The 27,809-nt window shown below is 38.0% G+C and overlaps 1 protein-coding gene across 5 annotated transcripts in view; it reads right to left on the bottom strand.

Moving 5' to 3' along the window:
- C6H9orf135 (chromosome 6 C9orf135 homolog) overlaps positions 1-27,809 on the bottom strand; it is a 132,124-nt gene that overhangs the window by 29,040 nt on the left and 75,275 nt on the right. For 4 of the 5 annotated variants that reach the window (XM_036856682.1, XM_036856683.1, XM_036856684.1 and 1 more), the window contains exons 3-4: positions 17,724-17,842; positions 16,786-16,845 (exon numbers count right to left, since the gene is read on the bottom strand). In XM_036856682.1, the coding sequence (XP_036712577.1) occupies positions 16,786-16,845; positions 17,724-17,842 (179 nt within the window). Of the gene's footprint in view, positions 1-16,776; positions 16,846-17,723; positions 17,843-27,809 lie in introns of all 5 variants that reach the window. The other variant, XM_036856679.1, reaches the window with a different exon arrangement.

Below are 27,809 nucleotides of genomic sequence, written 5' to 3'. Positions count from 1 at the left end.
CTTTGTGACCACCTAGAGGGGTGGGATAGGGAGGGTGGGTGGGAGACACAGGAGGGAGGATATATGGGGATATATGTATACGTATAGCTGATTCACTTTGTTATAAAGCAGAAACTAACACACCATTGTAAAGTAATCATACTCCAATAAAGATGTTAAAAAATAAATAAATAAATAAATAAAATAAAATGGAAAAAAAAAAAAAAAAGAGGGTATCCTTCCCTAATGGAAAAATACTGAGAACAAGTCTGAGACTAGAGGATTTGAACATTGACTTTCCAAGAAAAAGACTTGGAAAGTATGCAAGACCATAACAGCAGTCTTGGGAAGGCACTGCTCTGAAGAACTAACAAGGTAAAGAAAATAAGAAATCAAGCCCAGAAATTAAGGGTCCTAGAACCACACTCTTACAAAAAAGATGTCATTAATGAAATAAAGTTCACTTCACTGATTCAACAGAAGAGGGCACTCTTGAACCAAGATATTGAGGAAACTGTCCAACCTTCTCATTCCCCCTCTGTACAATTACCTGATTGCTGCTAGTCCAAGAAAATTCAACATACTTAAACAGCAAAGGGCAACATTACTATGAGAAGAAAACAGTAAATGAAAATCAAAACTAAACTGATGAAAATCCTCCCCAGAAACATTTTCCCAAATAGTTACAGAAGTCCATCAGCATTTCTATTCAATGATGTACTAGAGATTCTAGCAAATACCATTAAATAAGAAAAAGAAGAAAACTGGAATGGAAGAACAATATTTTCATTTTCCAACAGATGATAAGGTTGTATGTTAGAATACCCATGAGAATCTACAAATCATAAAAGTAGGCAAGTTCCAGGAAGGTTGTTGGATACAAGATCAATATACAAAAATGTCATAGCAATACACCAGCAACAAGAAATTAGAAAGTGTAATTAAAGTGGTAAAATCCCACTTATAATTGCAATAAAATCTCTAAGCTTCCTATAGGAATACAACCAGTGTAAGATTGACATTTATGGAGAAAATTTATTAAAAATTTTAAAGGACATAAAATAACTCCTTTATTTTTGATGGATGACTCAACGTATGTTACATATGTGTATGTATATGTATATACATATATAATTTCTAAAAGGTTTACTGTCTGACATTTTATATATAGGTCTTGATTAAATTATAATTTAAAAGTTCTATTGCTCAAAAGACAGTATAAACAGAGTTACAAGAGAAGGTATAGACTAGAAGAAGATATTACAAAATTTACCAAAACAAGATTAGTACCGAGAATAAAAAATTCTTACAAATCAATAAAAGACAAAATCCCATAAAAATGGATTTTTTAAATAACTAGCCAATTCACAGTAGAAGAAATCAGAACGGCTAATTATTATTTGAAAATAAATTCAGGCTTAAAATTCAGTCTTAAATTCAGTAATTAGTGAAATGCAAAGTAAAACAACAATGATGTACCATTTCATATCCATTAGACTGGTAAAAAGGAAAAATTTTCTACAATGTTGATAAGGATATGAAAGAATAAACACATTCATACACTACTGGTGGCAATATTTTGCAAAATTGAAGGTGCACATATCTTAACACCCAGCAATTCTATTTCTGAGTATAAAGAAACCCTTGCATATATACTCAAGGAGACAAGTATACAGATACTCAATGAAGCCTTATTTGCACTAGTGAAATTTTGGAAACTAATGTCCATCAATAGGGTGGATATATTGGATGGCTAGATAAATCATTTCTCCAAAAAATTATGAAGTAAATATGGTAAAAATATTAACTTATAACTGGATAATGAGCAGATGGGTGTTTGAAAGTATTTTATGTGGAAATATTCCATCTTAAGATGTTTAAGTGTGAATAGATGACAATGAACTTGTTTCCCTGCTCTATTCTCATCTAAAGTTATGACTCAAATGATATAATTATCAGTCAAATATCAGAGTTTGCTTTAGGCAGGCTGACCTTGCAAGCCAGCACCGGGCATCTCTCAACTCACTCATCGGGCGTTTCTCACAGGCAGAAACCCATTCCCCATGTTCAGGCTCTTCTCCCTCTCTTTATTTTCACCTCCCAGCACAGAGTCTGATACAAGGTAGGCACTGAAAAATATTTACTAAATGAATAAAGCAATAAAAATAAAATTAAAATATAAAGAGATATAGATTTACCACAATGAGAATTCAAAGTAAATAGAGGCAGAAGATTAAAATATTCAATTATCTTTTTAAAAAGGTAATGTAGCTTGACCAAATGGAAACTTTTACAGCACTGAATGATGAATTTCAGTCAGTTACAGTTACTTATAAACTCTTTGTGATTCCCCCTTCTTTTTTTATAAATTTGAAGAAGGGGGTAACAATCTTTAAGTGATATATTTAATCATATTTGATTGTCTTTTGAGAATAAAAATATGAAAAACCAACATGGATCTTCCTCTTAGATATCAGCTTAAAGTTGTAGCCAAATAAATAATATAAGGAAGGAAAGATCAAGTCCATTAGAAGAGAAATGGCCTTCAGAGAAACTCAGGAGAGCAAAAGGGGAGAAAGATAAGAGAGGCATTGGTTCTAGGCATATCCTGGGGAAGAGGTGTTCTGGCTCATAAAGAGACCTCTCTGGTTATAGGAAGCGAGCTGGAGTATATCAATGTCAGGGCTCAGATCCAACTTATGGCAGCCAACAATGACTTTAATTCACATCTGGAGCCACAAGAGCAAGCCTATGCCATGTGGCCCTCCTCTACCACTCCATCACTATCCACAGCTGATAGGTCCAAATGTCAGCCTCCAGCCCATGTCAGTCAGAGCTCTCCCACGGGATTTCTTAATAGACACCAATGGGAAAGGGTCAGTCACTCTCCTGTGATGAGAACCATGCGATGTATTGTCCCTACCCTCAGAGGGAGCAAATGAAGCCAACAGGAAGAGAATCCTGTAGGTTTTCTAGTCCTGATTCCAGCAGTCTCTGAAGCCCAGCTCTTCAATGGACCTTCCCAGAGTTCCATGAGGTACGCCAATACTGTTTTTAATTAACTCCCTTTTTGGTCCAAGATAATTTTAATTGTGCCTTCTCTCACTACCAAAAGAGTCTTATTACAATCAGGCAGTCAAAGTCTGAGGCCATTGATCACTGTAATCAAATAACTAACTCCCTTCACTCTGATTCCAAGCAGACTGGCAACAATTTGATTACAGTTTGGCTTTCTATACAGTTTTTTTTTTTTACTGAGAGAGAATGCTTTTATTAGGCTGACATGACTGGTGTGCTTGAAGATTTTATTTCTCATTATAAATTAACTAATTAGAATTCTGGCTTTTCTTGTGAGTTTAATGAGCACAAGTCAGTTTCCATGAGTCAGATAAATTCTGAAGCACAGATAAAATTGTCTTTCTGGAAATGTAAAACTAAAGACCAGATGCTGGTAAATTCACCAAGATAATGCCACCATGAAAGGACGCTTGGAAGTTCGCCAACTGGCTTTCACCCAGCACCACCCATAGTTTGCCACATATGCCCTCTTCAACCTTTAACAGTTGTAAGGTAGAGAACAACTAAAGGTGTTTTGTAAGATGAGAAAGGAAAAGGAGTCTGATATTGAAGTTATCATTAAAGCCATAGTATTATTTAAAATACCTACACCTGCAATAACACCAGTGGTAACATGTGTGATTCTATGACAAGATGATGTACCAAAATCTAGGAAAAGATGATGTACCCTGGAATCATGGTTTCTTAAATCTGGAAGAACTTTAAAGGTTAACTGCTTCTTTTCTGTTTTGTCAAGAGATGGGGCAGATATTTTCTTACCCAGTTTCCCAGCAGCCAGAATAATGGCATGTGACATGTATTCAACAAATCAGATGGTCCCACCTAAGAATCTGAATCTAAGTTAGTAACTCAAGGAAGCAGAGAATTAATTTGGAATTAATCCGATCGCTGGCAGCAGTAGAAGCAGCATCCATTATTTAGAATGAGTACAGCCACAGAGGGCCACGAATTCTACTTGACTCTGTGTGGTACAAGGGAAAGGGGATCTTACAGCCACTCTGGGAAATTCTGTCTCATTCTCGACAGGCAACCATCATTAAAAAAAAAAAAATCTCATATTGAGTTAAAATGGATATCCCTGTCATTTCCTCCTTCTATTTACTGAGGAAGCCACGAAGACTAAATCTGACAGTTCTTCCACAACTGCTGAATGCCAGGACTATTTTTCAGAAACCAACCTTGAAGAAGCCAGTGGGAAAGAGGTGGGGAGGAAAGATGAAGTGGAGGATAATTTGAATTTGCTTTTACTCCTGATCCAAGCCAAGCCCTGACTTAGTTCCCTAGCAGTTTAGAAGCAGTATTCCCCTCCCATCAAGAACACAGAACTCTGAACCCAGAGATTCTAGTCTCTGCTTTACAACCAAGTGGTCATGGGGCCTTGAGCAAGTAATTTAAACTCTCTGCATCTTAATTTCCCTTATGAATATCCAATCCATATATATTTATAGAAGGGATGGATTAATTAATGAGGAGTTGGAGTCCTTTATTACCTCTGTGCTTTGATTTACTCATCTATACAATTAATAAAATACCCAAATGACCTTGTAATGAATGTTAGGAGGAAAGGGATAGTGGATAATGCATGTGAAAGTACTTTGAAGGATACGGAGCACTCTATCCGCTTAAGCATGAAAGACAGCGTACTATAGTGGTTAAGAACAACACAGCCTCTGCAGTCAGACAGACCAGACATGAATTTAAAACCCAGCTCTGGTGCTTACTAGGTAAGGAACTTTTGGAAAGTTACTTTACCTCTCTGAACCTCTTTGTAATGGAGATAGTTGCAGCCTCCATTTCAAAGAATGAGAATTAAATGAAATAAGGTACTGAAAGCCCTTAGCTCAGTGCCAGACACATAGTATGTGCTCATTAACACTAGAAGAAAAAAAAATACTGCAATGATATTAAGTAAACAGTAGAAGAACATGATTTACTTTGCATTTTAATTGGATTATTCAAGCTGCTGGATGGAGAACGGTTTGAAAGGGACAAGACTGGAGGCAGAGGAACTAGTTAAGATATTTATATTAGCAACTGGGTCTGGGTCAGTGACCTCTCTTATGCTCCAGTCTCAAATATCCACTTGCTATCTGACATTTGATCTTCCTCCCATCTTCACTGCCTCAATGAATGGCCCCATTAACCCCCAGTTGCCTAAGCCAGAAGCCTGGTATTCTACCTTGAGTCTTTACCCTCATAACTAACCAATCATCCAGTAAATGTCTATTCCTCTCTTTTAATACGTCTAAAATCTGAACCCTTTTTTCCCTCCACACCACCATCACTAAAGCTCAGGGCCTTATTATGTCTTGCCTTGATTAGTTCAACAGTCTTCTGACTATAGTCTCAGGTGCCTACCAATCTGTTGTCTGCTTTATGAACACAAATCTGATCATTCCTACACCACGCTTGAAAACCTTTCACTCCTGCCTGCAAGATAAAGTCCAAATTCCTTAACATAGCTTTCAGGCCCTGCTTGCTTTGTCCCCAGCATCTCTCTCCAACTTTAGCTGTCATCAGTGCAAACTTGTACTCTGTGAACCAGGTATGCCCATCATTGGTCCCACTCCTCCCTGCCTTTGTATGGCCTATATCCTCTGCCTGGGGTGCCCTTCTCTCCTGTTGGTCTGGCTAATTCCAACTCCTATTCCATGATTCAACTCAGGTATCACTATGTTTACCCTAGCATGTTGTAGGGTATAGGTTGGCTTATTCAACCCCTATTCCGACCTCCTGTCTCCCTTGTCTTTCTCTAATTAGAAGACTCTTGTAGCCAAGGGTGGCCAGCCAAGGGTGGCCATGTCACAATCTATCCAATAGATGTAAAATGAAGATCCTGAAGAGGGTTTCCTTTATCTCTTTGTTTTCCCACGTCTTCCTTTCTAGAACAGATTGCTATTGGGAGACATAGTAACCATCTTGAGAGTATGGGGATGAAAGCTACCTAGCAAAGCTGGTAGAGAAGAAAGACAAAAAGACCCTGTATCCTTGATGACATTGTTTAGGTGCCACATCAGTCTTGAACTCCCTTATATTTCATGCTAGATGACCAAATTCCTTAATTATTCAAGTTGCTACTAGTTAGGTTTTCTGTTACTTTCAGCCAAGTATATTCCTTACTAATACACAAGTATTGACTGGTTATTTTTCTGTTTCATATATGAGATAATGAGCTACTTCAGGAATGGGGGTGTCTTTTGTCTCTATATTCCTAATACATAATAGGCACTCATTAAATGTTTATGTTGAAAGAATAAACTCAGATATGTGGCACAAATATAATTTCTTCAGGCCTAATAACTTTTGGAAGCCATTTGAAAACAATAGATTGTCCTTACATGTTATGGTAATAATTTAACTATGTAAGTAGCAAATATGGGACCAAATTAAATATGGATAGCAGCAAAGATTTCTGTAATTCTGGAAAGCTCTTATTCCTGTGAAACCACCTCTGTGGCTCAAAGATGCATAACATAGTTCTATCCACTGGGACCCACTGAAGACTTATTTTAAGTAATTATAAATAATGATAAATTTATGACAACCACATAAACTTCCAATATTATAAAGAGTAATACTAGTAATAGAGGCTCATCATTAATGGGCATGGGATAAAAGGAAATGGGATTAAATATAAATTACACGACGTTGACATTTTGAAAATCTTTACCACTCATTTGTTTTATTAGCTCATCAGTTTCAAAAGTTTGAACTGCTTGCATGCCTGATGGATTAGCAATGACAAAACTATACCAATAGGCCAAATAACGGTAGAAGTAGCCATGTAATCATGGTAGTTAGAGACATGAAGTTTGTTTTAATTACCTGTTGCTGTGGCTTAAATGTTCCTGGCTTAAAATAACAACCATGTTATTATCTCTGATTATTATGTAAGATCATGGGCTCAGCTGGGTGGTTTTTCTGCTCCATGTGATGTTAGTTAGAGCTACAGTCATCCAGGCATTTGACTAGACTGGAATATCCAAGATAGCTCACTCCCATGGCTGGCAGCTGGTTTTGTCTGTTGTCTGCGAGCTCAGTTGGAGCTGTCAAATACAGTGTCTTAGTTCTCCACCATGTGGCTTGGGTTACTTATAGCATGTTAACTAGAGTCCAAGAACCAGAAAGCAACAACTACCAGTCCCTTTAAGGTCTGCACGCAGAAGTCTGAGGACGTCAGTTCTGCTACATTTTATTGATCAAAGCCAGTATTAAGGCCAGCTCAGAATAATCCTGCCTCTTCATGGGAGCTGTAGCATGCATGTACAGAGAGGGAAGGAACTGTTGGCGGCCACCTCGGGAGACAAGTGACCACACTTTCACCAGTACTTCCTTCAAGAGCTTGGTGCTCAAGGCTAAATGTAGCAATTATCATCTCTGGGTTTACAGAGGAAAGTGATAGAGTCTTAGTTGATCTATCATTCAGAGAAGCAGTTTAGTAGAGTAGCTAAGACCATGAACTTTGATGTATGACTGTCTCAGTTAAAATCCTGGCTCATTATTACTTACCAGCTGTGAGAGTTTGAACATGTTACTTGACTTCTCTGTACCTTTTTTCCCCCCTCCATAGAATGTAGATGATGATGGAACCAACTCACAGAGTTTTTATAGGGAGTAAATAAGTCAGCACATGTAAAACCCTTATAATGGTGCCTGGCACATAATAAACACCATATAAGTATTTGCTATTATTAGTATTACTCAAGTTATAAGTTATTCAAGCTTGATGAAGAGAAAAAAAAGGGAAAATACCAGCGCACATAAAAAGAATATAATCAGAACTCTTTTTCCACACCTCTGCTTAGCTTCATTTACAGATAGATGCTCCACTAGCAGCAAGACGCCCTCTGTAACTTGTCACCTGGAGCACTAGAGGGCACCTTGCTCAAAACTCCGATTACTATCCTAGAGTGCTTTCTGATTGGCCTGGCCTGGGTCATATGCCCAACACTTGGGTTTGTGGGGAGGTGGGAGTGGAGAACAGAATCAGCCCATTTATCATACAGACTAACTGGATTGCACTGAATGGGAGACAGAATGTTATCCAAAAGAAGAAAGCTGGACACACAGAAATAAAAGGTCCTACAACAAATAAGAAGGGGAATCAACAAAAAGATACATGCACCCATATGTTCATAGCAGCACTATTCATAATAGCCACGACATGGAAACAACCTAAATATCCATCAACAGATGAATGGATAAAAAAGATGTGGTACCTATATACAGTGGAATATTAGCCATAAAAATAAACGAAATAACACCATTTGGAGCAACATGGATGGACACAGAGATTATCATACTAAGTGAAGTAAATCAGAAAGAGAAAGACAAATACTATATGATATCACTTATATGGGAAATCTAAAATATGACACAAATGAACTTAATCTACAAAATAGAAACAGACTCACAGACATAGAGAACAGATTTGTGGTTTGCCAAGGAGGAGGGATGGATTGGGAGTTTGGGATTAGCAGATGCAAACTATTATATATAGAATGGATTAAAAAACAAGGTCCTACTGTATAGCACAGGGAACTATATTCAATATCCTGTGATAAACAATAATGGAAAAGAATATGCAAAAGAATATACATATGTGTATATATATATCTGAATCACTTTGCTGTACAACAGAAATTAACACAACATTGTAAATCAACTATACTTCAATAAAATAAATTTTTTTTTAAAAAGAAAGGGTATCAAGAATTGAATTCAAGGGACTTCCCCGGTGGTGCAGTGGTTAAGAATCCCCCTGCCAATGCAGGGGACACGGGTTCGATCCCTGGTCCAGGAAGATCCCACATGCCACGGAGCAACTAAGCCCGTGTGCCATAACTACTGAGCCTGCACTCTAGCGCTCACACACCACAACTACTGAGCCCACACACCTAGAGCTCATGCTCTGCAACAAGGGAAGCCACCGCAATGAGAAGCCCACGCACCACAGCGAAGAGTAGTCCCCACTCGCCACCAACTAGAGAAAGCCCGCGCTCAGCAACAAAGACCCAATGTAGCCAAAAATAAATAAATTTTTTTAAAAAAGAATTGAATTCAGGTCTGTCTCATTCTCATTCCATAGCCTTTTCACCACACCATTCTCCTCTCCACATTTTCTTTGTTGTTATCCTCATCACCATCACCACAGGGCAATTTTTAAACTCTTTTTCTTATGGACAAATGTCCAACAACTGGGTGGTATTTTACCAAGAGACAAGCCACAACACAAGCGCTTGAGTAGAAAAGAAAGTAAATGCCTTGCACTTTGAGAAAAAACAAAAAACAAAAAAACCCTCCTGCTATTCATATTCAGTCCCTTTCCTCTGAAGAGGGCCAAAGGTTTTACAAATGTTAAATGCCCCAGTGAGAGGAGTAAATTGAGAGAGTTTAAACTGTGGCCTAAGCTTGCTACTGCTTCTGTGAGGCAATCATTCCACACACATATGGATAAGTGCTCTCTGCCAACAATGAAAACTTAACCGTCTGAACTACTTTTTGGCCTCATTTAACTTGTCCATTTATGTGACTACAGATGCCTTTCTTTAGAACCATAAAATTTTAGAGCAGGAAAGGACTTTACAGATTAATTGGTTCAATCCTCTCATTTTCCAGATGGAAACAACTGGAGCCCAGAGAGGGTTATTAGCCAGCACAAAGTCACATAGCAGGTTTAGTACAGGTCCCAAAGTAGAATCCAGGTCTCCTATTTTCCTACACCCTTTCTTAAAAACCACACTATGACCAAAAAGCTACCCAGTGATCTAAAACACTACTAATTTCTTTCTTCTCCCGTCATGTGGATCACATAAATGTTTGGATGATTCTGGAAACAAGACACATTTATCATAAAATTTCAACAATAAACACTAATCACTACCACCAGAAGGCAATGACATTTGGCAAAAATGACAGGACACACTAGTTAGAGCTGGCCTTGTAAGAGGTCTACCTTGCTTCGTCTCTATCCTCTAGTAGGTGGTCAGTACTTCTGGGCTGACCTCAAACTGACCCAGGAGCCCATGGACCTGCTTCTCACCCAGCAAATATTCTATGCCAGAATTGGCTTTTTCCTGTAAAAAAAAAAAAAAAACTTCTCCTGTGAACCATTATCCCAGGACCACATACAGTTATATATGTATATTTAAATAAGGGCTTCTGAGAAATAAGATCTTAAAATTATATTTATACTATATCTCTTTCAAAATTGGATTTGCTTTATATAGTTTTTGTTGTTGTTGTTTTGTTCTATCGTTTTGCTTTCTGGTTTTTTGTTTGTTAAATGGTCACAGACACAGTCGAGATATTATATGTGGAAAATCTTACTTCTTAGAATAAATCAGCTACAACCGTCTGGTTCTACAGACGAATCATATGATTTTGTATTAGATAATCAGACATCGAGGAGGCTTCTGATAATTAGTGAGTGAGTTTTCCATGCCTCATAAAGAGTACTTCCAAATTAAGTGAACGTTCCTTGAGGATTCTTGAGAACAAGGTAGGAGGGCAAAGAAAGACTCTTAAATTAACTTACATCTTTGTGTTCCCATCCACTTTTACAATGTGCCTTAAAGGCAATGTGCCTCACTACTTTTCTACAACTTTAATGTCTCTATCCATGTAGTAAAAGTAATGTATGTTAGAGACCCCTAAGCATGTAACTGTACCCATTTGAGACCATAAGAGCACTGTTAATGTCTGAGAGGTCTTTGAGCCTCCTTGACTTTCACCCCTTCCATCACTGGCCAACGCCAATTTCTTGGTAACTCACTGATGCAATCGACTGTCAAGAGAAGCAATAACTCTAGTTCTGGATGAGCTCAATCTAGCCTCAAAGCATACTGATCTCATTTTTAAAGTGTAAGTCATCAATATCACTTTTGGTCTCAACCTGACTGTTCCATATATTGGAATTGTTTAAAATTTATCTCCATCTGTGACACATGTGGAAGGAATTATCCACCAAGCCCTTTTCTCTAGTTTAGGTGAGGAGTGATAAGTCCAGTGGTGTCAAACATTCTAGTTGTTCTGATTTTCAATATGTTCCACTGAGATGTTTGCTGCCAATTTAAGGAAGAACGGTGTTGCATCTCCTTCACATTGGTTCAAAATAAAGTAGGTGGGCTATTGCTTGAGTTGTGAGAAAAGAAACAGACTGTCAAATGCCATCACTACATAATGGATGTTATCTAAAATTAAGATAAATGCATCTGACTAATGTCTCCTTAATAACAAAGCTATACCTGTATTCTGATTTTTTCCACTGAGGTAACCTGAAGTTTAAATTTACATTATGATTACAACTTTTCTTTTATAAGTTGAAGCACATTATTTTGGTCCATTGAGCAAACTCATTTTTATTCATTGCCTTTTAAAGTTGACATTTAACTCCTACAGCTGTACAGTTGGCAAGAAGTAAAAGAATATTTAATATTCAAGACAGCAGATTCTAAAACACCACAGCATTCTATTGTATGGAACATCCTATAATTAGTGTACATTAACTGAAAGAAAGAATTACATATGGAATTAGTGGAGGATGGTTGATGGTGCTCATGTATTTATTTCCTTGTTAATACTTGTGAATCAAGTAAAAAAAACAAGTAATTCTAGCAATTCAAACTAATAAGGGCTGATTTTCTAAAAGACCATGTCTTTTAATGTATTTACCAGAATAGAATTGAGAACAACTTTGGTTCTTCAGGACTTAAAGTCCTAAATCAAGTAAAATAGGAATTAGTCATACCCCTTTTCCATTATAATTTGCTGTTCAACATCAGAAATAACTAATTTGTTCATTCAAGAAATTAATTATATCTGCTGCAGGTCAGGCTCTCTGTTAGGACTGGGGGAGAGCTGCGACAGCCTTGTGCTTCAGAGCATTGAATTCAGAAAGAAAGACAAATAAGAATGTAAGTAATAGCAACCTAAATGAATAGTGTAAGGATAAAAGAAGTACATGGTGCTATGAACGCTCACAAGGGACCTACCAGATAGGCTGGGGGTGGCAGTAGGAAGGGAAGGTCCTCTGGAGGAGGTGACATTTCATATGAGACTGAATGACTTCAGGGTTAAGATTGAATGTACACATCGAATCTTGCTTCCTCAAAAAGCTCCACTAAAATCAAAGATACTCAAAAAGATAAAAAATAAAAATAAACCCACAAGAACAAGGAGAACATCCTCTGGAGGAGGTGACATTTCAGATGAGACTGAATGACTTCAGGGTTAAGATTGAATGTACGCATCAAATCTTGCTTCCTCAAAAAGCTCCACTAAAGTCAAAGATACTCAAAAAAGTAAAAATAAACCCACAAGAACAAGGAGAACAGAAAAGGGACAAGAGAAATAAATTTTGGAAACTCAAGAGATGGACGAGTGGTCTCTGACTTAGCAGAAAGCTGAATAAATCCTAAATCAGCAAAGGAGGATTAGGGGAGAGCTGTTTGAGAAGCACATGAGCTCCAGGCTCCTCCTCTACACCCTACTGCTGGATAACTGCCCCTCCCCTACTCCAGCAGGAAACTAGAAATTTATTCACTAGGAAGGGTAAAAGAGAAAGTTCTTGACCAACAACACAGTTCGGTGACCATACACGATGAAGGATTAATATTGATGTCCCAGCCAACTGCCCTACTCACTTCAAGAACACAGGCACCAGCCCTTCGCCATTTAGATGGGCAATTTGGGGAACTTCCTCTGGGGAATGTGACCAGCCCATGAGGAAAGACTAAAAGTACTGATACCAGGGCTTCTACAAAAAAAATGGCCCACCTAGATTCCTCCAGTGAAGCTCCAAATCAACAAGCTTCACACACAGGTTCTGACCTTCATCTCTTAATCATGCACAGAGAACCAAGAATTAACTACCAAACATCTGAGGAAAGCTTCTAGTATGGAAGATAGACACCAAGCAAACAAATAAAAGGCAAACTAATAAAAAGTATCTTGGAGGAAATAGATACGATGCATGAAGAAAAAAATTAAGGAAAACAAACTATTATTAACATCCCCACACAGATAAGAGAAGATAGTTCAGTCATGAAACAAACAACAAAAAAGGATTCTATAAAAACAGAAGGATTCAGAAAACAAAAAGAGAACTCAATAGTAGGGTTGAAGACACAGAGAGTAAAGTAGACAATAAAGATAAATATAAAATAGAGAGAAGATGAGAAAATTAGAGAACCAGGCCAGGCAAACCAACATCCACATAAAGGGTTTCCAAAAAGTGAGAACAGAGAAAATGGAGGGTATAAATCATCAATGAAATAAATCAAGAATATTTTCCTGAACTGATAGATATGTGTTTCTAGATGAAAAGGGTTTGCCAAGTGTCTAGCCCAACTGATCTACATAGCATTTACCATGTATGCACAAATTACTATTTTAACTGTTTTACATGTATTAACTTGCTTAATTGTCACAACAACCCTATAACATGGTGGCTTTATAATTATCATCCCCATTTTACAGATGAAGAAAAATGAGGTACAAAATGGTTAAGCAATTAGCCCAAGTTCACACAGCTAGTAAGTGGCAGGGCCAGGATTTGAAAGCAGGTAATGGAGCCCTGAAGCCCACTACACAATACTACCATGCAGGAGGGAGCACCATTGTGAAATTTTAGAATACACTATAGACAGTTCTATTTGATTTTTTAAAAGCAGGAGTATGTACTATTTTGATAGTGCATGCAGAGCCCAGCCCTTGACTAAGAACCTGAGGGAAATCCCATGCAGACTACTGTTCCCACCTCCAAACACAACTTCCTTCTGTCCAATACTGTATCCTACAAATTCCAGTTACATCAGAAGCTCTAAATTCCTATTCCCGCCTCCCAGCTCAACAATAACACTGCTCTACTCTTGGGCTCACTCCGCTGCGCTGCAGCCAGGAAAAAGTGACTTCAGTGCATAAGTGATGCTCACATCTCATCTTCAGGAGCACAGAACCATGCTGGCTGCTATCCAACCCTTGACAACAGTTGCCTAATATGTTTTGCTCAGTCCTGTAGTTATTTGTGGCAGGATAGTAAGTCTGAAACCAGTCCTCATATGCCTGAAGTTATCTTTATTTGACTCTCAAATTTAAATAATTCTGAGTTCAAAATTCTTTTCCTTCAATATTTTAATATTATGCTCTTGCATCCAGTGTTGCTGTTGGGAAGTTAATGTCAACCTGATTTTTATTATTTTGCCTTATTTTGTAACTGTCTTTATTTCTCTAAGTAATAAAGCTTTAAATTTCGGTTCCATTGGTTTTAAATTCCTGTTACATTTGTTCCATCGGGTCTACTTCATCTGGTATAGGTTGCCTATATCTTTTCATTCTTCATGATGCTTTTGTTCTTTACATGTGTCATGATATTTTTTTAAGACCGGGAATTCATCTGTATTATTACTAAGATGATCAGTTGCCTCTGCTTTTTTTTCTTTTTTTCTTTTTTTAATGTGTGCCTCTGCTTTTGATGACTACATAAGTGGTCCACTGAAAAGGGAGGCTTAGCTGGTGTCTTCAGTGTATGTGTAGGAGATATGAGTTGAGTGCCTCTACTGCACTTCTCTGGGCTTAACTGCACTTATTTTCCCTGGCATTTCTTTCTCCTCAAGATATACTGCCTAGTTCCTCTATATCTGAGATTGCTTTCCCTAATTGGAGTTGGGGGAGACAACTCAGGGTCCTCCTGGCTATCTGTACTGGCATTATAGATCTCAATGCTGAGATCAGAGCTGCAGGGAGGTAGGTTGCTGGCATCAAAATTTCTATTATGTAAAGCCCTGGGTGTCTCATTTTCTGTCCTGGGTTGAAAACAGCAGTCAAAATCAATGCAGAAAAATCCAACTTGGAGCATATAATCCAAGTTTGCAAACTCAATAGATAAGCCTTGTTCAGCTCCTATCCAAGCCTGGCCCACTGAGATTACAGCTCTCACCCTGGGTTGGCCCAAGTCTCCATGTAGAGACCTCAACCCTGCCTTCTCTCTTCTCCCTTCATCCCATCCCTCAGCAATCTGCTGCTCTAGCCCATCATTTTCTAAAGATTTTCTCAGAGTTTTGATATAGCTGTCAAAGTCTGCCTCTGGATTCATTCTGTCTACCCATGTCTTTATTGGAATTTCTAGATTTCAGTGCAAGAAAGGGAGCCAGCAGGATGTTTTTAGTTCATCACCTTGATGGAAGCCAGAAGCCCACCTCCTCAACGATCATTCTGGGAATACTCCCTGTGGATCTTCCAGCCTACTTAGAGATGCTACAGCAGGCTGTAGGGGACACAGACCAGGCCAGCCTTGCAGGAGTAATGAAGATTAGAACCCGCAGTTTAGAACACCTGGCCAAAATTATAACAGATGACTATGAATGGGGTGGGGCATTATCATTTAGGGTACTCTCCACCCCCACCCTAGGCAGACTCTGCAGAACAGGTTAGCTCTAATGCCAGACAGCTCTCAAAGGAAGCAAAAACATCTAAATTTCCAGTGATGATATATACTCATATCTTCATAATACACAATCCAACACAGAATTTTCTCATGCTTGTAAGTACCTATATTTCATCACTTATCTATTTATCATTACAGAAATTATGAAAGTTTGTCTTCTTTAGAAAGATGAGTAGAAATTTCTTTTCTGTAGTAACAAGTCATGCTGCCCCCAAAAGAAATTTATTTATCAGTAAAAAATAGTAGTTTCTTGCTATACACTCAATTCTCATTATTCACAGTAATATTCTATAAAGGCACTGTGAACACTGAATTAGCAAATCCTGAACCTCTTCCTAGCTCTGTAGGAAATACAGAGCTAGGTTCCTTCAAGCCTCTGGTCACAACATTTTCATCAACCAATCAATACATACCTTGGTTTTATGTGTGTTTCTGTTTGAGACATTTTATTCAATATATAGTTGCCTCATTAATGTTGAATATGGCCAACCACACTGTAACTCATGCCTGAAGGAAGCCTATCTAACACACCTATTTTCTTCATAAGGCACATCACAGCCTTCTTGCCCTTAGAAACACTAGATAGCACTTTAGCACTACACTTGGAAGCCATTTCAAACAGCAAAATCACCAACAAAAACCACAAAAAAATGCAAAAAAACATACATGACCATGAAAAGGACACTCGCGTACAGTATGAGAGTTGGACCAAGAAGGCAGAGTCTTGCCTTGTTCTACCTCAGCTGGGAATGTGTGCATTGGGTGGCTCAAATTTTTTGCCACTTTATGCATATCCATTAATGACTGTAACAGCACCCTTAGTATTGATTTGGGGGTTACAAATAAATTTTAGCAAGTAGGAGAACTTGTAAATATAGAATCTACAAATAATGAGTATTGACTACTATATTATTATTATTATTATTATTATTATTATTATTGCTTGCATATTGATGGGAAAAAACTTTTGTTAAAGAAGTCTAATGCTGATTTTTTTGTACACACACACACACACACACAAACACACACATATCACTGTCCATAATTGTTTTTAAATGATAATCTATTTTTCTTCTAACAGGTTTGTTGGTATTAATAAGTTGGAAAAAAATAAACACCATTTTTTTAAAAAAAGGAAAGAAGTCTGTAAGATGGCACATAAAGGGCACTTTGTTGACCTTGGTTCACCCCTCACTCCTTCACCCCTGCAAACAAACCTCCTGAACCATTAAGAAACATTTTGTGCAATCTGCAGCAGTTTAGGGACTACGAACATTTCATACCAATCTGATGGGTGTCTAGGAAAGAGAGCTCCAAAACCTGTGGTAGGCAATCCAGTGTCCCTGGAAACAAGATAACAATTTTTAGAAAACATGTCAAGTTGATATTTATAAACTTTCAGAGCTATACAAAACTAATTTGGGAGCTGAATTTTTATTATAATTTTTTTAAAGGATTTCCATGTTTGCAACTTTAATACACTTTGCAAAATAAAATGTCCCAACAAGTAAATGGAAAGAAATTTCAGCATTTTGTCCAATAACTACAATACACGATGAAGTCTATGTCACACATTTCCATGGAAAGGCACTATGCCAGGCTGCAGGACTACAGATGTGACTAAGAAACAGTTCCTACCCTCAAGGAACAATCTCAGAGGAAACACTTTCATATAAATAACTTGAATTTAAGTCCAACTGCTATGTAGAACATAAACAAAATGCTCAGAGAGCAAGAATATGAGAGCAATTAATTCTGATTAATGACAGCTTACCTAATTCTTACTGCATGTCAGGCAGCATTTTTATGCACATTTCATACTTCTTTTCATCTAAACTTAAAACAACCCTATGAAGTAGATACTTTTATAATTCCCATTTTATGAACTGAGGATTATAGATACCACATAATTTTCACAAGTAAATTGTGGAGATGGGGTTCAAACCTAAGTCGTCAGAACCAGGACCAGAAAAAAATGTGTAAAGGGGAAATGACATTTTAGAGGGACCTAGAATGCGTAGTGCTGATTGGCAAACAAACAAGGGAAAGGAATTCCAAACAGAGGGAACAGCATGAACAGAAAGCATGGAAGCTTGGGATGTGTTGATTGTGCTTGATGTGGTCCTGTAATATGTACCTGGGGCCACTATACCTCTTCACTACTTATATAAACCCTTTCCTGAATGTGCCTGTTCTAAGCAAAGGACAGTATGAAGCATACCTTTCAATAATTCCAGAGCTCATCGTTTCCTCATTCAATAAAGCTTCGCTCTTCATTTCAGCCAATTCTGTGTTTAAACAAACTTGTGCCATTTTCTCATGTGTTTCTGATATCCAAATCTGGAAAAATAAAAGCCGCATACAAGGAAAATAAATGAATTGCCACAAATGCTCAATTACTAAAATATATTTCTGAAGTACATTCTGATTTTAATTGTTGACTCCATTAACATTCAAAAATAAGAAATGTCCCATAGCAGTCAATGATTACATCATAAATATGTGAAAGTGGCAATTCTTTACTATGTTTTGTTGGAAAATAAAAATCAAATTGGTGTTTCCATGAAATGGAAAGTACCGCATTCAACTACATACTAATGCTTATTTGCTTTCTATTTCCTTCTCAAGATTAGTATATTTTAACTGGTAAGAAAATGTACCAGTCACTTTGTAAATCACATAGGACTTCAGATACCATCATCATCATCATTATCCATTCTCTATCACAGAGGATAATTCAATGAATTATCAAGCAATTATCACTACGAGAAAAACCTGATAATTACAGGGTGTACTAAAGTCAATTGCAGAAGCATCATGGTAATATCTAGAGGATCTCAGAACAAAAATGGATGCTGAGGATTCAATATTCTTCCCATACAAAACTCTAGAAGATCACAAATGTGGAGGTTCACAGCAGAGATTCAGAACTCACTGCCACCGAGAAACCAACTACTTTCCCCAAATCTGAAGACTAGCTTCCCTAAGATATCCAATGAAGCCCAAGATCACATTAATTCCACTAGATTTGTTCAGAAAAGAGAAACTACTGTTTAGAAATTTGGAGACTTCAGCTGCAAGAGTATCATAGCTAGAGTCAAATTCCTTTGGTCCATTTTTGTTAAGTATAAAAAGGCTCTGTAAAACTAAGAACCCATCCTACGCAAAGCAATTTTAACTGTAGTCTCTGATCCTGGCTCCCTGGTCTACTCCTAGGCTTCTATGACCACTGGCCCCTAAGACCTCAACCTTCTGAATCACCAGCCTCCCAGCCTAATTTCCTAGCTCTGACTCCTATATTCTTAGCTCAACTACTCTTCCTCATAGATTCCAAAGTTCACAAGTCAGTGGCAGGGGACACTGTATTGGGCTTCATATTTTATACTTCAACGAAAAATAAGACGTTATCTTTTAGGGAAAAAAATTACTAGGTATCATCTTGTTTTAAGGTAAGGTTGACCCCAAAATTAACCTTAGATATGCTCTCATCATTTTTTTAAATTTTATTGATTTATTTACTTTTACACAGCAGGTTCCTACTAGTTATCTATTTTATACATATTAGTGTATATATGTCAATCCCAATCTCCCAATTCATCCCACCACCACCACCGCCACCCCCGCTTTCCCTCCATGGTGTCCATCCGTTAGTTCTCTACATCTGTGTCTCTATTTCTGCCTTGCAAACCGGTTCACCTGTACCATTTTTCTAGATTCCACATATATGCGTAAATATACAATATTTGTTTTCCTCTTTCTGACTTACTTCACTCTGTATGACAGTCTCTAGGTCCATCCACGTCTCTACAAATGACCCAATTCCATTCCTTTTTATGGCTGAGTAATATTCCATTGTATATATGTACCACAACTTCTTTATCCATTCGTCAGTCGATGGGCATTTAGTTTGCTTCCATGACCTGGCTATTGTAAATAGTGCTGCAATGAACATTGGGGAGCATGTGTCTTTTTGAGCTATGGTTTTCTCTGGGTATATGCCCAGTAGTGGGATTGCTGGGTCATATGGTAATTCTATTTTTAGTTTTTTAAGGAACCTCCATACTGTTCTCCATAGTGGCTGTATCAATTTACATTCTCACCAACAGTGCAAGAAGGTTCCCTTTTCTCCACACCCTCTCCAGCATTTGTTTGTAGGTTTTCTGATAATGCCTATTCTAACCAGTGTGAGGAGATACCTCATTGTAGTTTTGATTTGCATTTCTCTAATAATTAGTGATGTTGAGCATCTTTGCATGTGCCTCTTGGCCATCTGTATGTCTTCTTTGGAGAAATGTCTATTTAGGTCTTCTGCCCATTTTTGGACTGGATTGTTTGTTTCTTTAATATTGGTGTGCATGAGCTGTTTATATATTTTGGCAATTAATTCTTTGTCCATTGAGTCATTTGCAAATATTTTCTCCCATTCTGAGGGTTGTCTTTTCATCTTGTTTATAGTTTCCTGTGCTGTGCAAAAGCTTTTAAGTTTCATTAGGTCCCACTTGTTTATTTTTGTTTTTATTTGCATTACTCTAGGAGGTGGGTCAAAAAAGATCTTGCTGTGGTTTATGTCAAAGAGTGTTCTTCCTATGTTTTCCTCTAACAGTTTTACAGTGTCTGGTCTAACATTTCGGTCTATAATCCATTTTGAGTTTATTTTTGTGTATGGTGTTAGGGAGTGTTCTAATTTCATTCATTTACATGTAGCTGTCTGGTTTTCGCAGCACCACTTATTGAAGAGATTGTCTTTTCTCCATTGTGTATCCTTGCCTCCTTTGTCATAAATTAGTTGACCACAGGTGTGTGGGTTTATCTCTGGGCTTTCTATGCTGTTCCATTGATCTATATTTCTGATTTTGTGCCAGTACCATATTGTCTTGATTACTGTAACTTTGTAGTATACTCTGAAGTCAGGGAGCCTGATTCCTCCGGCTCTGTTTTCTTCCCTCAAGATTGCTTTGGCTATTCGGGGTCTTTTATGTCTCCATACAAATTTTAAGATTTTTTTGTTCTACTTCTGTAAAAAATGCCATTGGTAATTTGATAGGGATTGCACTGAATCTGTAGATTGCTTTGGGTAGTATAGTCATTTTCACAATATCGATTCTTCCAATCCAAAAACATGGTATATTTCTCCATCTGTTTGTGTCATCTTTGATTTCTTTCATCAGTGTCTTATAGTTTTCTGAGTACAGGTCTTTTACCTCCATAGGTAGCTTTATTCCTAGGTATTACATTCTTTTTGCTGCAATGGTGAATGGGATTGTTTCCTTAATTTCTCTTTTTGATCTTTTGTTGTCAGTGTATAGGAATACAAGAGATTTCTGTGCATTAATTTTGTATCCTGCAACTTTACCTAATTCATTGATTAGCTCTAGTAGTTTTCTGTTAGCATCTTTAGGATTTTCTATGTATAGTATCATGTCATCTGCAAACAGTGACAGTTTTACTTCTTCTTTTCCAATTTGGATTCCTTTTATTTCTTTTTCTTCTCTGATTGCCATGGCTAGGACTTCCAAAACTATGTTGAATAAGAGTGGCGAGAGTGGACATCCTTGTCTTGTTCCTGATCTTACAGGAAATGATTTCAGTTTTTCACCATTGAGAATGATGTGAGCTGTGGGTTTGTCATATATGGCCTTTATTATGTTGAGGTAGGTTCCCTCTATGCCCATTTTCTGGAGAGTTTTTGTCATAAATGGGTGTTGAATTTTGTCAAAAGCTTTTCCTGCATCTATTGAGATGATCATATGGTTTTTATTCTTCAATTTGTTAATATGGTTGTATCACATTGATTGATTTGTGTATATTGAAGAATTCTTGCATCCCTGGGATAAATCCCTCTTGATCATGGTGTATGATCCTTTTAATGTGTTGTTGGATTCTGTTTGCTGGTATTTTGTTGAGGATTTTTGCATCTATACTCATTAATGATATTGGTCTGTAGTTTTCTCTTTTTGTAGTATCTTTGTCTGGTTTTGGTATCAGGGTGATGGTAGCCTTGTAGAATGAGTTTGGGAGTTTTCCTTCCTCTGCAATTTTTTGGAAGAGATTGAGAAGGATGGGTGTTAGTTCTTCTCTAAATGTTTGATAGAATTCACTTGTGAAGCCATCTGGTCCTGGACTTTTGTTTGTTGAAAGATTTTAAATCACAGTTTCAATTTCATTACTTGTGATTGGTCTGCTCATATTTTCTATTTCTTCCTGGTTCAGGCTTGGAAGGTTATACCTTTCTAAGAATTTGTCCATTTCTTCCAGGTTGTCCAGTTTATTGGCATAGAGTTTCTTGCAGTAGTCTCTTACAATGCTTTGTATTTCTGTGATGTCCGTTGTAACTTCTCCTTTTTCATTTCTAATTTTATTGATTTGAGTCCTCTCCCCCTTTTTCTTGATGAGTCTGGCTAAAGGTTTATCAATTTCGTTTATCTTCTCAAGGAGCCAGCTTTTAGTTTTATTGATCTTTGCTATTGTTTTCTATTTCATTTATTTCTGCTCCTGTCACTATGATTTCTTTCCTTCTACTAACTTTGGGTTTTGTTTGTTCTTCTTTCTCTATTTCCTTTAGGTGTAAGGTTAGATTGTTTATTTGACATTTTTCTTATTTCTTGAGGTAAGATTGTATTGTTATAAACTTCCCTCTTAGAACTGCTTTTGCTGCATCCCATAGGTTTTGGATTGTCATGTTTTCATTGTCATTTGTCTCTAGGTATTTTTTGATTTCCTCTTTGATTTCTTCAGTGATCTCTTGGTTATTTAGTAAAGTATTGTTTAGCCTCCATGTGTTTCTGTTTTTTATGTTTTATTTCCCTGTAATTGATTTCTAATCTCATAGTGTTGTGGTCGGAAAAGATGCTTGATATGATTTCAATTTTCTTATATTTACCAAGGCTTGATTTGTGACCCAAGATGTGATCAATCTTGGAGAATGTTCTGTGTGCACTTGAGAAGAAACTAATCTGCTGTTTTTGGATGGAATGTCCTATAAATATCAATTAAATCTATCTGGTCTATTGTGTCATTTAAAGCTTCTGTTTCCTTATTTTCTGTCTGGATGATCTGTCCATTTGTGTAAGTGAGGTGTTAAAGTCCCCCACTATTATTGTGTTACTGCTGACTTCCTCTTTTATAGCTGTTAGCATTTGCCTTATGCATTGAGGTCCTCCTATGTTGGGTGTATATATATTTATAATTGTTACATCTTCTTCTTGGATTGATCCCTTGATCATTATGTAGTGTCCTTCCTTGTCTCTTGTAACATTCTTTATTTTAAAGTCTGTTTTATCTGATATGAGTATTGCTACTCCAGCTTTCTTTTGATTTCCATTTGCATGGAATATCTTTTTCCATCCCCTCACACTCTGTCTGTATGTGTCCCTCTGTCTGAAGTGGGTCTCCTATAGACAGCATATATAAGGGTCTTGTTTCAGCCAGCCTGTGTCTTCTGGTAGGAGCATTTACTCCATTCACTTTTAAGGTAATTATCAATATGTATGTTCCTATTACTATTTTCTTAATTGTTTTGGGTTTGTTTTTGTAGGTTCTCTTCTTCTCTTGTGTTTCCCACTTAAAGTAGTTCCTTTAGCATTTGCTGTAGAGCTGGTTTGGTGGTGCTGAATTCTCTTAGCTTTTGCTTGTCTGTAAAGCTTTTGATTTCTCTATCGAATCTGAATGAGATCCTTGCTGGGTAGAGTAATCTTGGTTGTAGGTTCTTCCCTTTCATCACTTTAAATATATCATGCTGCTCCCTTCTGGCCTATAGGGTTTCTGCTGAGAAAACAGCTGTTAACCTTATGGGAGTTCCCTTGTATATTATTTTTCATTTTTCCCTTGTTGCTTTTAATAATTTTTCTTTGCCTTTAATTTTTGTCAGTTTGATTACTATGTGTCTTGGCATGTTTCTCCTTGGGTTTGTCCTGCTTGGGACTCTCTGTGATTGCTGGACTTGGGTAGCTCTTTCCTTTCCTATGTTAGGGAAGTTTTCGACTATAATCTCTTCAAATATTTTTTTGGGTCCTTTCTCTCTCTCTTCTCCTTCTGGGACCCCTATAATGTGAATGTTGTGGTGTTTAATGTTGTCCCAGAGTTCTCTTAGGCTGTCTTCATTTCTTTTCATTCTTTTTTCTTTATTCTGTTCCTTGGCAGTGATTTCCACCATTCTGTCTTCCAGGTCACTTATCCGTTCTTCTGCCTCAGTTATTCTGCTATTGATTGTTTCTAGTGTATTTTTCATTTCAGTTACTGTATTGTTCATCTCTGTTTGTTCTTTAATTCTTCTAGGTCTTTGTTAAACATTTCTTGCATCTTCTCGATCTTTGCCTCCATTCTTTTTCTGAGGTCCTGGATCATCTTCACTATAATTATTCTCAATTCTTTTTTCTGGAAGGTTGCCTATCTCCACTTCATTTAGTTGAGTTTCTGGGGTTTTATCTTGTTCCTTCATCTGGTACATAGTCCTCTGCCTTTTCATTTTGTCTCTCTTTCTGTGAATCTCATCATTTTTGACAGTAAAATATTTCAATAAATCAATCAACACCATTGAAAATTATATGAAACAAAGATATTGCCAAACTGAAATAACGAGTATTAAAAGGAAATTAATAGCACTACTGGTTCTTAAGTTTATTGACTGCTTATTCTGTATCAGACACCATATTAAGCACTTTATATACATTATTCCCCTAAATACTTAAAGCAACCCTGAGTGTTGTATATCAATCATTGTGGTGGAAGGAAAAGAAAAATCAAATGGGGAATGAAGAGAGTTTAATAAAGAATCTATTTATAAAAGTGTGGCCAGAATTCAGAAAATAAACAAACAATGATGAAGCACCCTGAAGACAGCAATATTGGGGAGGCATAGGGTAGGGCAGTTATGGAACCCAGAATGATCTACTGCTGTAAAGAGAGGGTCACTTGGTAGTTGTGGCTTTCAGAACAGACACAGTGTTTTAGTCTGTTCAGGCTATGTTACAAATATTACAGACTGAGTGGCTTATAAACAACAGAAATTTATTTCTCACAGTTCTGAAGGCTGGGAAAGCCAAGACCAAGGCACTAGCAGTGACTGGTAAGTGCCTACTTCCTAGCTGATAGACAGCCATCTTTTCACAGTGTCCTCGCAATGGCAGAAGTGGGGAAGGAGCTCTCTGGTGTCTCTTTTATAAGGGCATTAATCTCATTCATAAGGACTCCACCCTCATGAATTAATCACCTCCCAAATGCCCCATCTCCTAAGTCTATCACACTAGGAGTTAGAATTTCAACATTTGAATTTGGGAGGGATACAAACGTTCAACCCATAGCATATAGCCACTGCCAATCCATGGCCCTGCAGGGAGGAAAGCACAGGAATAAATGTCCAAGCCAACTCTCCTCCCACTGCTGATCACCTGTCAGTGCCTTCCAAAGGCCAATTCCTGGCAATTCACAGGAAGCCAGAGGGCAAAAGAGCTCACTGATGCAATCCATAAAGGTCAGCCTGCTTGGCACAGAGCAGGGTTGAGAAGGGTGGAGAGTGGATCTGGAGGGAGAAAGGAAGGACCTTTGGCATAGTTTATCTTCATTTTAAGGAAGGGAAAACTGAGGCTGAAAGGGATAAAGTAATGCCCAGCTAAACCAGAGAGAAAAGTAGAAGTTCCACAATTCAAAACATGCAGTCTGACTCATTCATTCATTCATCTATCCATATCTGTGAAGTGCCAGGCATCCTACTAAGTTCTAGAGCTAGAGTATTAAATAAAACCCAGAGGCTATCCTGGCTGTAGCTTAGGTGAGTTGCAATAAATCATGGGGATAATGGTAATAACAAGAGCACATGGCCAGACACCATTCTAAATGTCTTCACATTAAATGCTCATGAAAACTCTATTCCCACTTTACACCCAAGGAAATAAAGACATGGAAAACTGTAAACTCTTGACCAAAGTTACAACCTAGTAAGTGGTGGAGCCAAGAATCAGTAAGAAGCCATCTGACTCCAGAGCCCACTCTTAACCTCTGTGTTCCTTGTATCAGAGGTAAATGTTATCCCCCAATATTAGACTTCCCATCTTCATCAATAATAGAACCCCCAAATTTTAGCTGGGCCCGTGAGGTTTCAGACTACATTTTCTAGTCTCCCTTATACATAGATATGACCAGTGACTGGTTCTGGACAACAGGGCATAAGTGGAATAAATATATACAACCTCCAGGAAAGGTCCTGCTTCTGTTTCTCTTCTTGCTGCATGGAATGTGGACATAATGACAGGTTTCCAGCAGCCATATTGAGCCCTACACAAGGGATGGCAGAGCAAGAAGCTAGAAGCGGTAGGTCTCTGACAATTTATGGAACTTCCATACCAGTCCTGGCTTGCTATCCTCTAGACTTTTTACATAAAAGAATAAAACCTTATGTGAACAGCCACTGTTGATTTTTGGTTTCTGTTGCACGTAGGCAAACCTAATCCTACACCATCTTAATGTGAAAAATCACTTTGGTCTAGAAATGTTCATAACCTGACATAGGGTGGATAATTTATAAAAGCACTTCCATATGTTTAAAAGTCTTTGGGGCTTTATATATATATCACAAACTGGAGATTGGCAATTTGATATGTGAGATAGCTAAATTAACACAGCACCAACTCACAGGATAATCACTAAAATTTCCATTTAATTTGCATAATAAAATCTAGCTTGAGTCAAATGGTAATATAAAAAATATCTAATGTGTGTACAGGACGTGCACTTCATGATATCATTCTTATTCCCCGTTTTCCTGAGTATCAATTTTTTAAGTCCCAATTTCTAATCTTCCAAGATGAACTCTTCCCATATGTGCTACATTTAAGAAAACCCAGGGACTTCCCTGGTTACACAGTGGTTAGGAATTCGTCTGCCAATGCAGGGTACATGGGTGCGAGCCCTGGTCTGGGAAGATTCCACATGCCGCGGAGCAACTAAGCCCATGCGCCACAACTACTGAGCCTGCACTCTAGAGCCTGAGAGCCACAACTATTGAGCCCGTGCACCACAACTACTGAAGCCCGTGCACCTAGAGCTCGTGCTCCACAACAAGAGAAGCCACTACAATGAGAAGCCCGCGCACCACGACAAAGAGTAGCCCCCGCTCAACGCAACTAGAGAAAGCCCGCGCGCAGCAACGAACACCCAACGCAGCCAAAAATAAATAAATAAATAAATTTATTAAAAAAAAAAGAAAACCCAGTAGACATATAACCTGGGTAACAGGTACAGGAAAAGAACAAGTCACTTAGGGCTTCCCCTCAAGTTCCACATTTGAGTGTAACCAGCCTCTTTGTGCTGAGGATGACTTACCCCCTGGCAGAATCTCTCTTGGCAAGATTCATTTTAAATGATGCCCAATTGACATTTCTTTTTTGGCTTCCTTATAGAGTTCCCTGAAAGCATGCTCCTCTGACCCATACTGACGGAAGTGCAGGTAATTCTCAAGTCAAGTCTCCCCTCTGATGCCACAGGCTGCTTCAGGAACGAGTCAGATCCCAATCCACCTAGTTCCCCGACTTCAGGGCAACATTTATCAAATTGCCGGTCTGATAATGTTCAGGCCCCACACTATAGCTTGATGAGCAGGACATGCTTCCACCCAGCACTGGTAGGTGCTTCCCCACCCAGTGGGGACAAGAGGGATGGGACTCAGCATGTACACCCCTCCAAATGACTCCCCCAAATTCCAAATACTCTCATCCAGGTCTCTTCAGTTTCAACATTTTCTTTCTTTTTTCCTTTTTTTTTAACCTCCAACGTGGATGAGAGATCAAGAGGTTCAAAACCAGTTACTACCCAAATGTTCTGCATGTTCTCATTATGAAATGGAGAAGTTGGCATCTTTTATCTTAGATCTTCAGTCACAATTGAGAAAGAGTCTTATTTTATCCTGTTAAACAGCACTCCCCCTACCACTGCCAAAAAAGTCATCATCAAAAAGTAATACAGGGCTTCCCTGGTGGCGCAGTGGTTGAGAATCTGCCTGCCGATGCAGGGGACACGGGTTCGAGCCCTGGTCTGGGAAGATCCCACATGCCGCGGAGCGACTAGGCCCGTGAGCCACAACTACTGAGCCTGCGCGTCTGGAGCCTATGCTCCGCTACAAGAGAGGCCGCGATAGTGAGAGGCCCGCGCACCGCGATGAAGAGTGGCCCCCGCTTGCCACAACTAGAGAAAGCCCTCGCACAGAAACGAAGACCCAACACAGCCATAAATTAAATAAATAAATAAATAAATAAAAAATTAATTAATTAATTAAAAAATAAACAGCTGTTGTTTTAAAAAAAAAAAAAAGTAATAC

This window comes from Balaenoptera musculus, chromosome 6 (genome assembly GCF_009873245.2).
Source record: "Balaenoptera musculus isolate JJ_BM4_2016_0621 chromosome 6, mBalMus1.pri.v3, whole genome shotgun sequence".
Taxonomy (NCBI): domain Eukaryota; kingdom Metazoa; phylum Chordata; class Mammalia; order Artiodactyla; family Balaenopteridae; genus Balaenoptera; species Balaenoptera musculus.
The sequence above is the reverse complement of the archived record's forward strand: the minus strand, read 5'-3'. Positions and strand labels throughout refer to the sequence as shown.